Source organism: Dermacentor silvarum, chromosome 7, assembly GCF_013339745.2.
Source record: "Dermacentor silvarum isolate Dsil-2018 chromosome 7, BIME_Dsil_1.4, whole genome shotgun sequence".
Lineage (NCBI taxonomy): Eukaryota > Metazoa > Arthropoda > Arachnida > Ixodida > Ixodidae > Dermacentor > Dermacentor silvarum.
This window is the reverse complement of record NC_051160.1, coordinates 26,726,920-26,743,924: the sequence shown is the minus strand read 5'-3', so window position 1 is coordinate 26,743,924 and position 17,005 is coordinate 26,726,920. Positions and strand designations below refer to the sequence as shown.

Here is a 17,005-nt window from a genome sequence, read left to right as displayed (position 1 = left end):
GTTTTATTTAGTGTGGCTGCTTCACTCGCCTACTATTCTTGTTTTTCAGGTCTTTCCTTGTATATTTCGTTTCTCCCGTTAAAGTAATTATTTCTTTTATGCTACCTCCTGCCGCCTGATCGTTGGCCTATTCCCCTTAATGAAAATCATCATCATCATCACAATCATCTTCATCAACAACAACACAGGTACGTATAGCGTCAATGTATGTGACTCAGTCGTATACACGTACGCGAATCAAGCGAGAATTCGCTGTATAGAACTTGACAAAAAATAACTCGTTCTTGGCCAAGTTGGCTGATACTTGGTATGGTATGGTATGATAAACTTTATTCGGGTCCTGAAGATCAACCCTTAGGATGACGCAGGCGGCTCCCACGTCGGGACAGTAAGGTTTAACCTTACCGCCGTGTCGTGGGCCTTCTGGACGGCCTGTACTTGATCTAAAAGCACTCCACTGTGAAGCACTCGCCGCCACCAGTCTCTTTCCTTGTCGCAGTCTGTGAAAGCCACAGGACATTGCCAAAGCATATGATCCAGAGTAATGATGCCATTACACTTCTCGCAATTGATTGGTACCTCTCTTTCTGGATATAGCTTGTTAATAAAGTTTGGACTAGGGTAAGTTCTTGTCTGTAACAATCTCAGAGTCACCGCTTGAGCTCTATTGAGCTTAGCATGTGGCACTGGGAATTCCCTTCTGTTCATGTAATAATGCTTCGTGACTTCATTATATGTAAGTAATCGGTCCCTGTTCTCCTCCAGCATATTATTGGGGTCCTGGTCGCGTAGTGCACGGATAGTAAGTCCTCGTGCAGCTGCGTTAGCCACCTCGTTCAAATTCCTCCGAGATGGATCGACAGACCCCATGTGTGCAGGAAACCAGCGGATTTCTATCCCTTGGCTGTCCATGTCACCGATCAGCTGGGCAGCCCTTTTGGTTACAAAGCCTTTGGTAAAATGTCTAATAGCCATCTTAGAGTCACTGTAAATTCGCGTCCACTTATTATTCCTTAAAGCCAATGCTATCGCTACTTGTTCTGCCACTGTCGCTTCTTTAGTCATGATTGTAATAGCATCCCGAGTGAGTCCATCTGCATCTACTACTACTGCCGTAAAGGCTTTCTTTCCTCTGACCCATGCAGCATCTACAAAAGCCGCATGTTCTCTGTCCTGTTATATCTCCTGCAGGAGAGCTTTGGCCCTTGCCTTTCTTCTTTCCAGGTTGTGCACCGGGTGCATATTTCTGGGAAAAGGAGTCGTCTTGATGATCTCTCTTACGCTATATTTTAGTTCTACTGTGTCTTCCGAATTTTCTGATTCGCTTGGGTACCACTTTAGCTCTTCGAGTATTGCTCTACCTGACCTTGTTTCGGAAAGCCTCTCTCTGTGGGCAATTTGCTGAGCTTCAATTATTTCGGCTATTGTGTTGTGGAGCCCTAGTTTCATTAATTTATCATCCGGTGTGCTAACCGGCAATCCCACTGTTGTTTTGACAAGCCTTTTAATTAATCTGTTCAACTTCTTTAGTTCTGTCTGTGTCCATCTAAGCATTCCTGCTACATATGAGAAGTGACACAAGGCGAAAGCATGGACCAGCCTCATGGCGCTCTCCTCTCCCAACCCTCTGTGTCTGTTAGTGATTCTCCTTAGCAGTCTTATTACCTCCTCAGTCTTGCTTGTGATGTTTTGTATTGTTTTTCCGTTTGCCCCGTTTGCCTCCAGGAATAAGCCTAATTAAGACTCTAATGGATTCGACTTGCTTAATAGTTTTGCCTGCCTTCGTGGTTAGTACTAACCTGGGTTCTTCCTCGGGAACATATCCCCTCGGTTTTCTACCCCTTTTCCTGTTACTGAGTACTAGGAGTTCAGACTTCTCAGCAGAGCATTTCAGTCCCATGTCTTCTAAAATGGACTCTACCTCATAAATGCTCTCCTGAAGTCTGCTTTCCGCCTGTCCTATACTTCCTTCAGCGTTCCATATTGTCACATCGTCTGCATAAATGGTAAAGTTAATGCCCTCTATCCCTTTCAATCCCTTTGCCACTTTTGACATCGCCAGGTTGAAAAGCATAGGTGACAAGACCGACCCTTGTGGCGTACCTCTGTCACCGAGATCTATCTTCTTTGATTTAATGTCCCCGAATCTAAGGTGTGCTGAGCGATGGCCAAGAAAGGCTTTAACCACTTCATATAGTTTTCTGCCTAATCCCAGTTCAGAAATGACCTCAAGTATTGCTCTATGCTTAATTTTGTCAAAAGCTTTTTCGACATCCAACCCCAAGAGAGCTCTAGTGTGCTTTGGACTGGCTAAAAGCAATTTATGTTTGATTAACAACATGGCATCTTGTGTGGACAAGCCCGGTCTGAAACCAATCAGATTATACGGTAGGATGTCATTGTCCTCCACATATTTCGTTAACCTGTTCAATATGACGTGCTCCATTGTCTTTCCTAGACATGATGTTAACGAAATTGGCCTGAGGTTATCCAAGTTGAGTTGTTTGCCCGGCTTTGGTATTAAGATAGTACAGGCCGTCCTCCATTCTTCTGGATAGACCCCATTCTTCCATAATTCATTAATGTATGTGGTCAGATATTTTATGGAGTCGTCGTCCAAATTCTTTAGCAATCTGTTAGAGATGCCATCCGGGCCCGATGCTGACCTACTATTTAAATCATACAATGCCGTGCGTACCTCACTTTCGTTGAATTCCTGATCCATAAAGTTGCATTCTGCCCCTAAGTAATCGGGGTAACTTACTTCCTGATCCGCTGTCCTGAGAGGCAAGTATTTAGCTGCCAATCGCTGCAGTATGCTCTCTGTGCTTGCAGTCTGACTTTCCTGGTGTACCAGCTTCGCCACTGCCGTACGTCTATTCGATTTAGTGCCTTTTTCATTGAGCAGATGCCTGAGGAGATTCCAATTGCCTCCACGTTTTATCCTTCCATCTATAGAGTTACACACCTCATTCCACTGTTGTTTCTGCAAATATCGGGCGTGCTCCTCGATATCCCTATTGAGCTGAGCAATTCGCTTCCTAAGTCTTCTGTTCAAGCGGTGTGATTTCCATCTTTGTAAAATCGATTGCTTAGCTTCGATCAAATGCGCCAATCTACTGTCCATTTGTGTGACCTCTTCCTCAGTTTGTATAGCCTTAGTTGCTGCATTCAAGTCCTCCCTAAGCTGAGCTACCCACTCTGGTGGCGTGATTTGCCCCATTCCTTCTCTTTCCGCTCTGTCCTTCCTGATTTTTCTAAATTGATCCCAGTCTATATAAGTGAAATGCTTTACCTCCACCCCCGTCGTTTCCACCATTATGTGTAGTATGTAATGGTCGCTCCCCAGATCCGTCCCAGAGTTGATCCAGTATGCCCTGGGTAAGTTAGAAGTGAAGGTTAAGTCCGGGGTAGTGTCCCTACACGTGGAAGTGCCACACCTAGTAGGAAAGGCTGGGTCTGTGATAAGAGAGAGGCCTAAATCCGTGGCAAGATGCCAGATTCCTTCCCCTTTCTTTGTACTCCAGTGATAACCCCAAGATTGGTGTGGGGCGTTGAAGTCCCCGCCTATTATGAGGGGCGCATTTTTGGCTACCCCCATGGCCTTATTAAATATTGCTTTGAAGCTCTGTCTCATCTCTCTGGGACTGCTATATATGTTGAGGCAGAACAAGCTTTGCGCTTTACCTTTGTGCCTTTTTAGGATCATTTCTATAAATATATATTCAATTTTGTTCGCCCCTAATTTTAAATCATGCTCGATGTAAGGAATTTTCTTGTCAATTAGGGTGGCGATTCCCCTGCCCGGGTCTTTGCCTTTGCAGATCGAGTTAAAGCCAGACAGCCCGATCTCCTCCGCTAGAGTTTCCTGCAGCATTATTAATTTTGGCCTATTTTCAACTGTTTTGATTATCTGTGCTAATGACGCTCTTTTTTGGTGAAATCCTCTGCAATTCCACTGCCACACACTAAGTCTTTTTCTGCTATCCATTATTATTGCCGTTACCCCCCGACTTGCTACCCCCTGTCACTGTTCTCTTGACTGTGCTACCCACCGCTCCTGGAAGTGTTCTAACGCTTTCTGCTTCCGAGGGCATATATTCCTCATCATCTCCTTGGGCCTCTAATTTTTTCAGCCGTTTCTCGGCTGTTAACTTCCACTTCCATATTTTGTCCACCTTAAGGTTAACGCTGTCTACCGTGTCCTTTAGGTCCTTAATTGTATTCTTAATCTCCTCCAGAACCGAGCACATCGATTCCACCTCTGGGACTACGGCTCTCTTTTTGGCGCCGGTGTGCCTTCTTCCTCCTGGCTGTTACTTCTACTCACCGGCTTAGCTACTGCCACATTACCGCTTTCTGCCCTTAACCCTTTGTTCATTTCCTGAATCTGCTTCTTAAGTTCTTCATTTGCTTTCTTTAGTGATATAACCTCTCTGATGAGCTGTTCTACTTTGGTATCATTGCTTTGTATCTGCGAGGCAATTGCCACATTACCTGTGGCTTTCACAGTACCTTTGACTTTATCTGCCCAGGTAGCTCCTGGCTCCTTTTTCTTGTTGATCTTCAGCTCCTGCTCCTCGAAGCGCACCTGCGCCTCCCGAGACCTCGAACGGTTTCTTCCCCTCGATGTTGAACGCTGCCTTGATCTTGAACTACTTCTTGAGCGTGAGCGCTGTCTTAATCTTGAACCACTCCTTGAGCGTGAGCGCCTCCCAGCGCCCGGAGGGGTCTCCTTTGTCGGTTGAGCCGATTCCATCTCGGTGTCCTCTTTCAAGCGTTCTCTTCTCCTTACTCGCACTACATACGGTATTTGATACCGCTGCTTGCAAGCTTTGTCACCTGTGGGGTGATCTTCACCGCAGAACTTGCATTTGGGAGAGCATATATGATCCTCCCCTGGGTTTTGCACACCGCATCCCCTGCACTGCACTACATCAGGTGTGGGACAAACGTCTGATCTGTGTCCAATTCTTCCACATGCGTAACATACGTCAAATTGTTTCCTGTACAGAAAGCACTTCACTAGGGTTGACCCATACTTGATGAAATTGGGCACCTTAAATCCGTCGAAGAGCACAATAACCGAGCCCGTAGCTTTGATACGCTGTGCTGCCAACGCCGTTGGGTTGTATTCATGCACGATCTTTTTCGTGATAACACTCTGACTGTCGTTGAGGTTCACTCTTCTAATAACCCCCTTGCACGTAGAGTGGGGGGCCGTTTCATAAGCGCTGACTTCATATTCCGCCTTCATGAGAGTAATAGACTTGAGTCGCACATACCTTTCGGCATGATCGAAGTCCGGTGTACTAACCACCACGATGTTCTGTGTGAAGTTGGGGCAGACGATGTCTCCCTTCGCTTGGTCTTCTGTAAGTCCGGCCGCCTCGACGATCGCTTCTCCAATAGCTGTAGTGCTGACCTTGTTCAGGTTGAGGCCTCCCCGAGGCCTAACGATAATTTTCCTGTGCTCCTCTGGCAGTTGCGGCATCCTTGACGCCTTCACAATCCGGCGCTTGAGCTTTTCGGCCCCATCGGCACCTTTGCTGGCGATCTCCTTTCCTTGCACCTCTTGGGTCAAATGGGCGGTTCCACCAGCTCCCCAGGTCTTTCCCGCAGATCGCGATCTTCGGTTGGTGACCACCTGCCAACCCATTCCTTCCTCGCCGTCTTCCGTCTCCGAGGAGACGTCGTCGTCCATACGTGTATCAGCCATGCCAACTTGGCGGGCTCGCTAGGCCTACGTGGCGTTAGGCCTAGCGGAGCTCCCACGTTCGATGCACACAAGCAGGCGATAAAAGTCCGAAAAAAGCTGGCCCACCTTGTCCAAAGGTATCCACCGATTCGCGTTAACTTCACGAATCCAATGATGTGCTTGAAACCGTGGTCCTGCCAAAATTGCCTGCAGAATCATTCAAAAACGAGACGGAGCCGATGCGGGGCACATCCGCTCTCGTCTTGGTGAAGCCACTGTAGCGCAATTAATACAAACACAAATAACAGAATACCGTGCTGTCCGGTCCTCCGTTGTTTGTGTTTGTTTCCATTACGCCACAACGGCGTCGCCAAGAACTTGGCACATTTGAAAACGTCGTTGCGCTTTCGTCATTCAAAAACACTCAACAAGCAAGAAGATTGCACCGTATTTTAAGCGATCCAGAGACTCTAACTATAGCAAGTTTAAAAAATTTTTGTCTCCACAAAAACTGCCTGGGAAAGAAAAACGAAAGTCAATTGAAAATTGTGACGTCACGTTGGCGCCGCAGTTGCGGTGCCAGATTAGAACAGAAAAAATGTTTGACCTTAAATTTCTGTGCTTGTAATTAACCCTTTCTGGCCAAATAGATGAAAATGGAGTCCTGAATGAATACCTGTATCTGTTAAGCAGGTTCGGTGTTCTTTTTGAGTGTCTCTTTACTTATATGACAAAACTCGGTAGAGAATGTCACTGCTTAAGGAAGAGGTATCACGAACGCTTCCGCAGTGAAGTACACGTTTCTTTATTGCGATAGCAATGCCACTTCAACCGCTACATTCGCACGTTCGCAACATATTGTATACACGCATGGTCAAGCTATATAGCTGTGACCTGCAAGGGCGCGATGACGCCCTTTGATCAGAATCGTGAATCAGGTGTGCATCGCCGTCATTTCTAAAAAAACCCATACTCAGACCAAGCTGAAGCAAAGAAAGTATAATCGTAATGAGATGCGTTTTTGCACAATACGGATAAACTCGTGGTGATATTAAACATTTTTCCGCCGGCGACATTTCTCTTTGGCACCAAGCAGCATCGTAGTGTGTCTATTTATGGGCGATATCCTCGGATAATTTTAATCGAGGTTAGTGCACCAAATATATCTATATTTCATGCGCTGTCACAGTTTTTATAACACTGTATTGAGAGTATTAAATAATATGTAATGGGAACAATCGATAATTCCTTTATCGAAAATTAGTTAAATGTTACAAAACTTTAAAGGCACCCACAATTTGATGAAATGTGTCTTCGACGAAGCTCTTTCGACGAAACGACATTCAACGAAATGGCATTCGGTGAAATTGGTGGTATACCAATATTCGATAGCTTGCCGTTACGCTATATGGACCGCGAAAGGAGTACGCCATGTCGCAACTTCAGAAATATAATTGTTGGTGAGGGCCAAAAAAAGTTTACATCTCTGCCGACCTTTTGTGGCAACTAAAAAATATGACAGCTGTGACAGGAAAAAGTGCATTGTCGCTGTCGAATTCTCTTTCCAGATATTTCTATGCGCCCAAGGTGGTCAGAATTAGTACGCAGTTTTCAGCGGTCTATGTTCTCATCCCACGTGTAGCTAACGCTCGTTTTCATGTGCAATAAATTTTTATAGCCCTAAAGGCACGGGTGTTACCTATGAGACAAGGCAACACCCTTACGGGTGTATTGTTTTTAGAGCGTTGAATCGTGCTAGCTTAATTAATGCGTCTTTTCTTTCCAAGCAATTCGATATTTGCCCCTTACATCCCACGTTTCTTAAAGTTAGGCTGCTAAAAAGTATCTTCGTCGTTCGGATTGTGAAGGCGGCTGTACGAACTACCATATAATGCCACTGGTTGCCAGAAAACGGCGCTTGCGGTGTATACCGTCGGCCACGAGCTCGCATAAACAGATCGTGAGCTATGTACACCATATAGCATATACGTATAATAAGAGGCTTGATTGTACATTATAATTGTTCACCGTGTCGTGTTCAGATGTCCATGCAGTTCCCCTGCTGGAGCACGAGGAGATCCGTCGGTGTTATAACAAACACACACGCACAAGCACACACGCACACACAGACACGACGTTCGTTGTAACAACGTTGACTGTTGTCATCGCTTCGCGCCTTGAGTCTCTGTCGTTCAGCGGGGGCTCTCATGTCCTGCGATGCAAATCACCATTCACTGGCTTCACAGTCTCGTTTGCAAAACGCGGACGACACGCGCGTGCATATTACGCTGGTGACGTCATAAAATATCCCGCGCATTAATACACGCAGTAATGTATGTGCGCAAATTTGAGCCCGTAGAATAATTGGGCCAGCTTTAAATTTGATGCGGGGTATTGCGCAACTCCCTCGTCTGCGATCAGGCGCTTCTCAAAGGCAGATATCATGGCTGGTATTCTAAACGCTGTCACATTCGCCACCTTGTGCTCTCTGATTGGCTCACGGGGCAGCCACGTCGTCTCTGATTGGCTCAAAGCGCCAACATGGCCGAATTCGACAACACGGTGTACTTTGTAGTGCCCAGAATAGTATACCTTATATATATATGGTTCTCTATACAGTCGATCGACAGAGGCGACATCCTCTAGTCCGTGCCCTCGTCTTAAATAAACTATGAATAGACGAATTACAGAGCGTGACGTCACGAAAGGGGCGGCGGCGCTACCGTCGCATTCCGCGCGGGCAGAAATAAAATGATAAGCCCTTCTAGCTCGGAACCATTCACGAAGTTCCGGCAAAAAATTTACATGCAAAGCTAAGTGAAGCTTGTGATATGAGATGAGATCGCGTTCGCAGCCCTTTTCACTACCATGCACGGACTTCATCCGATGTATGCGGGACACACGTCGCGTCACCATAGCAACCTCCGATGTTTGGCCACTGTTCCGGTGAAAAAGCTTGGCGTCTCGCTCCGGATGTGCGCCCGTTGTCGGCTGGTGGTGTGATTGCCAGAGTCCGTGTATTCGTGGTGAACCATGGTATCGGTGACCAGCAAAGGAAGTCACACTGGGTACTATAATCGGTTTACGGCCGATCCGCCTTGCAGATGGGTGTTTTCTCGCAAAGCACACATAGCTCCGCGCTGTCGTTGACACGTACCCTCGACGAGGTATTAGGCTTAGGAAGCGACGCAACGTTGGAGCGCTGTCAGGGGCTGTTTGGAGCCTATAGTCGCATCTTGCAAGAGTCTTGGCGCAAAGCCTTGCGTTGCATGCAGCCTCGCGAGTCGCGACCAACATTTAGAAGCTACGCGACTGGGTGAGATGACGAGAAGAGACGGCTTGTCAGAGAGGCTGGGCTGCGGCTGCGGCTGCAGCTCCTTGCAGGTAGTAGCCGTGCAGGTAGTAGCTGTGAGGGTGCGGGTAGGCGCCCAGAAGAGGAGGCGGGGGTGGGTGGTGAGGGGGGGCCCAGCGGCTCAGCTGGGCTGCCTGGAGACTGCGCACAGAGGGAGGGGAGAGAATGAGGAACGCTAAGATACCACCGTTCTCACGAAGCCTACACTCGAAAAAAAAAAAATGTTCACACTCTTTAGGGCGTATCTTGTCTTTAAACATGTTCCGAAGAACCAACCTTCGGTTGATATACGGTCGAAGCCGGATATATCGAATCCACATATAACGAATTGTTGTGTATAACGAACAGCAGTAAAATCCCCTTGAAAATTTTTGTATAGAATGTTTATTTCATATATCGAATTACCTATATATCGAACATATTTTGCGATCCCCTTCAGATTCGATATACCCGGGTTCGACTGTATCTCTAAGCGATAGCTTGCGCATTACGCCAAGAAGACGCCCTGCAGATTTCAGCGATGAATGCGTACCCCGGCGTGACGTATGTATAGCATTCGTGACAGGAAAGTATAGCGATCGCAGAGCTTTCAAGAAAGGAAACGCAAGCCAGATAGATCATGATTATTGTTTGGGGAGAAGGAAAAGCCCAAATGGTGTAAACTGTTTTTAGAGTGTACCTTGTTTTAAAATACGGTTAACTCTGGTGGAACAGGGAATGTCGCTGGAGCTAACGTTACGACAAGGGAACTTGTCCTTGTCAGGACAGCAACCGCTGTCCTTAGCAGCTTTTACGGACTCGCAGCTGATTCTCAGCTGACTAAGGGAGGAGAATAAGCTGGTGCGCAGAGTAGGGTGAGAGAAGTACAATTGTTAAAAAATAGAAGAAAAAAGCGGCCGGGGGGGGGGGGGGGGGGGGGGAGAGAAGAAAAATTGTGGTGGTGGTGTGTTGCAATAGCGAAGGATTAGGTAGATATGCTTCTGTCGATTGTTCCAAGAAGCAGCGTCGAGAAGCAGATGCTGCCCTGACAAAGTCCCCTTGTCGAAACGTTGGCTCCACCAACTTTCCTTGTTCAACCACTGTATCCACTTCAAGCCTCCATCTCCCTGTGAACTTCTCTCTTATTCTGTTTCAAAACACGATATTTATCGATTCTAATGGCAAGCAGGGATGTACGTTTTTTTCTCCACATCACAAATCACTATAATAAAAAAAGAAGAGTTTGCGCTTACCGCTGCTATGAGCTATGGCTCAAGTTTCGCAACAAGGTTGAAGTTTATGGTCTGTAGCGTTCAACATAACATTCGACACTGTTACTTTCTGGTTTTTCAAGAAAACAAAAATGCCAAGTTGCCTTCTTGCGCAACTCCTCGCAATGAGTGTTGTCCGAAACATGGCGACTATGACGTTACCTTGATCGCTTCCAGAATCTGCAGTACGGCAAAGCGTGGCCTTCGAGATTGGAATGCACTAATCGTTCGGGTAATGTGAGCACTATAAGAGGGATTGTAAACAACAAAAAGGGTGCGGACGAAGGCGAATTCGCATTTTAAGTAACTGTACCGAGTGTCAAATTAAACGCTCCAGACCATAGAATGCAATCCTCCTGCGAATCTTCTGTTTTATTATTTTTTATTTATGATGCGAAGGGGAAAACACAGGTCTCTAGAATGTGTACGACTCGTAGTGTCAGAATGCTCCGACAGCGCTATTAAGGTGGGTCAAGAAAGCTGCGAAGCCGTGTGGTTGATGTGCTGAGAAAAAACGGCCGTGACGTCACCAGTCACTTTCAGCGCCTGCAGTATACGGCAAAGCATATGGCCTTCGAGATTGGTTTACATTACTCTCAGCGATAGGGCGCCGGCATGTGCGATTTGGGTACCATGTATTGCGATAATAAACTTGTTGAATAACGTTGAATCTGTCTTCACCGTCATCATTTGAGCACGCTTATCATGCTCGCAGTACAAGCTTTATAATGGCTATCTTATAAGCATTTCAAGCAAGATAGATAGATAGATAGATAGATAGATAGATAGATAGATAGATAGATAGATAGATAGATAGATAGATAGATAGCATACCTATAGATAGATAGATATATATATTGATTGATTGATTGATTGATTGATTGATTGAAGAGTCATAACTGGCTAACCGACTGATCACATACGCTATGTTGAGATCCGACCTTGTTGTTTACAATTTCTTCCGTCTCGTGTCAAAAGCCATAGGCGTATGTAAATCATTTATAGCAAACTAAACAAAAGATCAACTGTTGGATTCAGCGACCCTTGCCTGCGTGGCGAGTAGATAGCGGCGCACCAGCCTGTGCCGCGGTCTCCTCCGTACCTGGCTGTGGCCGTGGCTGCGGCCGTGACCCCGTGCGTGACCTTGTTGCGCAGTATGCGGCTGATGCTGCTCACCGACGGCACGTTTCCCTTGTCGCACACGCCCTCGGACAGTAGTCGGTCTCGGATCTCCCACGCAAAGATGCCGGGGTCACGTCGCTTCAGTTCCCGGATGCACGCCACCACCTGTGCATGTGCGAAAGAACATCGACGCGGTATTAACAGCGCCTCGCCTTAATTGTTGTGGCCGACACCTCGTGATATGTCCTATAACCCTCCGAACACCCGCTTGTATACAATACATTGCCAAATTGCCTTCAACTTTTTTTTTTTCGAAATTCACTCGGAAGTGATCGCGCAAAATATCCATTCTGGGTAGGAAGTACGCTGCATGTGTAACTGTAAAGAAGTGGTTTACTCGTATTCTTTTTCATCCGCTTTCGAGAAATTTGACACTCAATTGATCTAGACCTCTGTGTCCTCCCAGACGGCCGAAAGTAGCCTAGGAGGTGTGTTTCGAAATCACTGAGATTGCGTGAAAACACCAGACGCGGCAGCAACGTGGCAATGTACAATACACGTATAGTTCAATTATCACGTCTACGTTTAAGCAATGAAATGCAGTTTTTGCCATAGCAAACACAAGGAGATGGAGACGCGGAGACGTATGTGGATACGCAGGTTATTGGCATCTAACCGTGGCATATAAATATTAAAAATTGTTTTTCGAGTTCGTTACATAACGGTAGACAATAAAAAAAAAACACCTTGAAGAGCGATTATGTTCCATAGTTGTGTTTTGGTCTCAAGAGGATATAGTAAGGATACAACTATCCTACACACGTGCACCGTACTCTATCATTGTTATATACATTATCTTAGTTTTTTTTTCTTCTTTCGGCTGCGCAGAGTTAGGCCAGAGACAATGCTTCCTATACCCTACCGATCTCTCCTCGCTTTTTCTCACAATCGAGTAACACTTAATTAAAACGCTCGGAATTAGATTGTGCCACCAGAATGTTCCGCCGCCACGCTTAGAAAGGGGGCGTTCGTATCCCCGTCATCAGCATTGTAGTTATACTAATCACCACCAGCGGCATTCCTTCACTCCGGCGGCGACTTCGCTTCGAGAAATAAAATCACGAGAATCACGCTTGTAAAATTTTTTTGCTGAGATAGCTTGAAGCTTCCACAAAAATAAATGAATGAAACGAAATATAAATGTTCTTCTTTCTGGGGTTTTACGTGCCAAAACCAGTTCTGATTATGAGGCACGCCGTAGTGGAGGGCTCCGGAATAATTTCGACCACCTGGGGTTCTTTAACGTGCACTACAACGCAAGCACACGGGCGTTTTTGCATTTCGCCTCCATCGAAATGCGGCCGCCGGGGCCGGGATTCGATCCCGCGACCTCGGGCTCTGCAGCGCAACGCCTTAGCTGACTAAGCCACCCCGGCGGGTAAAAAATATAAATGTTCAGCATGCTCCGCCGTCGATGCGTTTGAAAAGCTCAGTGCGCGCATGCGTAGCACGCTAAAGAAATCGTTCGTCAAAGGTGGCTTCGCCACAGCAATACACATAGTACGGAGAAGCCCGCTTTAAAGGCAACAAACAGCGTAGTGCTGGTTCGTTCGTGCGTGCGTGCGTGTGTGTGTGTGTGTGTGTGTGTGTGTGTGTGTGTGTGTGTGTGTGTGTGTGTGTGTGTGTGTGTGTGTGTGTGTGTGTGTGTGTGTGTTAATCAACAGCTTCCTTGGTTTACCTAAATTTCTTTAACCTACTCCATTCTTGGGCCGCCTGGTATATATGCGCATTCTTGGCCAACGCCTTAGCATGGTTATGCGCCACTACACAAGATGTATAGTAGAAGCCTGGAGTTTTATTTACATTGACGTCATTATGACGTCACTCAGTCGAGGTCTCACATGCAGTGTTCATCCACATGAACTACTGTTTGCATTTTGACTCAGTAAATATTGTTGTGAACGATGTAACGCATAAACCTAAACGTTAACGTGACATTCAAATTTGTGACCTGTACACTACTTAAATGTAAACGTTGCGGGAGATTACGCTTTGCATATAATGAAAATTAAGCACAACAGTACGCGCATCGCATTTAGTTGTATAGAACATTCGATTAACTGCATCGCTTCAGAATAGATTCCAAAATGTACATTGAATTTGCATAGCTTAAAATTTCTCTTGAACTTTCCCGCGATGCGAGCTAAACACACGTGCAGTTATCTCCCATACCTCGTTTTCTCCGTTTGCCCGCGGCCCCTGGTTAGGGCGAGAACAAACTGGGTCCGCTGTTCTTCGCGCGCCGAGGTTATAGCGGCGGAGAAAACGAGCGTTAGTCGGGTGACCCGCAATGCATACGTACACGCATAAATAGCGATGTGAATCTATCCGTCCATCTTTTCTTTTTAGTGGGTAGTGCAGAGCAGCTATATCCCGCACCACCTGCGTTCATGCCGCTCTTCCCGGGAACGAAAGAAAAAAAAAAAAAATACTCCGCGAAAGCGGTAGACCGTTGATGCGGCACCGTTTGTTTGCACGGCCCTGGCGGCGTCTTTCCGCGAACGCCGTTCTTCGTCTCCTTCGGCCATCTTTGTGGATCTCTGTTTTTTTTTTTTTTTTTTCTTTCTTGCCTTCCTCCTCTCCGGCGCTGTTCTTTCCTACGCCCGTCTCTCTCTCTTTCTCTCTCTCTCTCTCCCATCCGCGTTTCCTTTCCCTCTCGAACCGCTTCTAGGCGAGCCTTCGAAGGCGCCGTTCCGGATCGGGTTGCAAGGAGATGCACCGCTGGCTGACTTGAGTCGTTGAGGAGGAGGGCGTTCGCGGAAAGTGGCGGGAACATCGCGCCGCCCTGCTCGTTGACACTCGTCGTCGTCGGCGGCGGCGGCGGTGAGGCAGGAGAGAGCGCTCGTAGTACGTTAAAGCTTTTCGCTATATAAGCATGCAGTGGCGGCAGGGCAGAAGAAGCTCATTATTGTACGCGGAACTGGCGCGGGAAACAGGAGAGCCTTGTCTTTTTCCTTTTTCGCGCGCCGGCCGCTGTGAGGCGCTGCGTGCGCGCGCATTCTCGTCGTCTGCTCGGCCGAGCGTGTAGCAGACGGCTGTGCGGGCTCGCGCAAGCTATATATGAGCATTCGAGAAAAGAAAGCGGCAAAATAAATAAACGAAATAAACATATATATGTATATATAAGGGCGAACCGTTAACTACAGACAGCTTAAAAATAAAGAAGCGAAAGGAACGGTTTAGAGGGCGCCGTTTAAAACGCCTTCGCGGTTCGGGACGCTCAAAAGCGATTGTGACATAAGGTCAGAGGAAGACGAAAGCGAGAACTCCGTGTCGCACTCTTCTGAGGTTTTTCGAGTGAGGCACGATCGCTTGTCGCTGCCGCTATACATGGGCCTGCACCGGCATCGCAAGCATTTATGAAGACAGATAATCTTCGCATCGCGGCCTGTGGAAGCGAGAGTCTTTTAGTGATCACATGTAGTGGTGGAAACTGTTGCCCGAGAGAGCGCAGGTAATTTTACACCGGTGCTCAATAAATACAAAACTGACGCTTTCGAAATATCGCTCTGAGCTACGCTGCTGCAGCACTCGGGAGATTCGAGGTGCCATTCCAGGGACTGTCTAATAATTCCTCCATGTCGTCGAATGCCGCCATATTCGCGTTTCTAGCCAATTATAGAGGCCCTGCCGGGCCCGTGAGCCAATCAGAAGGTGCATAATCAGCAACGGAGAAATCAGAAATTGCAGAATCGAGAATAGCGTCCCCGGTCAACAAATATGGTGGTGACCTTGAGAAGCGAAGGTCGGTCGCTTCTAGTAATACCTGTCGTTCTTACGCTGTTCTTGGCGTTTGCAGTTGATTCCGTTCTAGTATATCATCTCTCGGAATTCGCAATATCTTACAGCTCATTTCTCCATTTGCTCCGATGTCGTTGCTAGGTTTTAAGGGGACTAGACGGGATATTGAAGTTAAAGTAGATATGTAAATTACAGAGTCAATCTTGCCAAACCATTGGACTTTGAACAATATAGAGGAAAGCGCAATCGAATCTACGGTGGAGAGTAGTAAAATGCGGTTGCTTTGCTGGTGCGTAAAGGTATAGAAGACATTACATTCTAAGGCAATAAGTTTGTTCGAGATTCGATGGTTTGTTAACACGAACTACGCATCTTAAGAACCAATAATGAGCGCCATAGAAAGCCAAAAGATCACACTGACTCCGCACACAGACTCGGAAGCCCCGGGTCAATGATCGAACATGCTGCTCCACTACCATGCACCCATTCGCATGACCTATCAACAAAAGTCACAAGACCGAATTAATGTTTAGGCAAGAAGCAATGCTCATTAATGGTCTCCGCTTGAACACCACTTTGCGGAGCTCAGCAACAGTTGTCATTTTGTGCTTCTACTGTTAACAGGCCTCCGCATCTAAGTGGCGATTTGAGTTATCGGTATGGCAGAGTCAAATTTGGTGTACTCCGGCGCTTACGTCGGCTGCATGAATCGGGAATAACCACTGGCGATGTATACAAGGGTGGCCCTGCATTTGTTCCGATTTGTTGTTTGACCAGTTCCCCATGCTTGGAACAATGTGCGGTGTTGTAGCATACACGCTTCTTTCGTTCGGCGAACACTGCACTGTACACTGTAAAATAGTTTACAAAAAAAGTGGGGGGGGGGGGGGGGGTGCAAGGGTGTGAGTTACAGACAAGCTTGCACCCTCGTTCGAGAACGTTGAACCCTCGTGTAAACTATTTTACAGTGTACAGTGCATGCATCTCGTAACACGCTGTTCTCTTGCTTCATTACTGCCATTGCCATGGCGTCCTAGATAATTAAAAGTATAGTTATCACTTACAAGCTTCTAAGTTGCTCGGACATGCGCATGTGCCAATGCATATAAACCTGATTATTATTATTTTTTTTTACCAAACAGACTCCCCCCAGCACAAACTTCATTTTTTCGCGTTGCCTTATAGAAATGACAAGATGTTCAATATTCGATACGATATTCGGTGATCGTTCTTCTCGCACATTCACGTTCGATTCGATTCGGAAATTTCGCTATTCGCATTCTATTGACACGTGTACTTGTCTATCTTTCTCCGGTAACCGCTTTTCACCGGTTAACAAATATTCCCCCTCTGTGCAGGAAGCACCTGCAGGCATGTGTCGGAAGAATCTGATCTGCGTATCAAGCGCGCCGCCTTTTATACGTGAGTCATCGAAGGTTCCAGAGTCATCGCTGGTGCCCGCGTACGTGTCTTCCAGAAAGTACTACACAATTCGCGTCGCGCGCATACGTGCAATCAGATTACACAAGGCTCGGTGACAACAGAGAGCGCTTAGAACCGTCGATAACATTCGAGGAACCTGCGTTACATGCACGCAGGCGCGTCCTGCACTGAGCGACAACATTTGTTAACCGGTGAAAAACGGTCACCCGAGAAAGATAAACAAAAGCACCCGTGTCACTATATTGCAAACAGCGACCCGCGCTGTTGTTGTGACTAGTATACACTCGAACCCGCGGATATATATAGAACTCGAAGGGGATCGAAAGATAGTTCGATATA

The 17,005-nt window shown here is 46.8% G+C and overlaps 1 protein-coding gene across 4 annotated transcripts in view; it reads right to left on the bottom strand.

The window, feature by feature from the left end:
* LOC119457802 (paired box protein Pax-1) overlaps positions 1-17,005 on the bottom strand; it is a 51,929-nt gene that overhangs the window by 14,485 nt on the left and 20,439 nt on the right. For 2 of the 4 annotated variants that reach the window (XM_037719533.2, XM_037719534.2), the window contains exons 4-5: positions 11,403-11,587; positions 9,024-9,191 (exon numbers count right to left, since the gene is read on the bottom strand). The exons of 1 other annotated variant lie outside the window; for it this stretch is intronic. In XM_037719533.2, coding sequence (XP_037575461.1) covers positions 9,041-9,191; positions 11,403-11,587 — 336 coding nt within the window. In that variant the 3' untranslated portion in view covers positions 9,024-9,040. Of the gene's footprint in view, positions 1-9,023; positions 9,192-11,402; positions 11,588-17,005 lie in introns of those variants that run through there. One more of the 4 variants, XM_049670466.1, reaches the window with a different exon arrangement.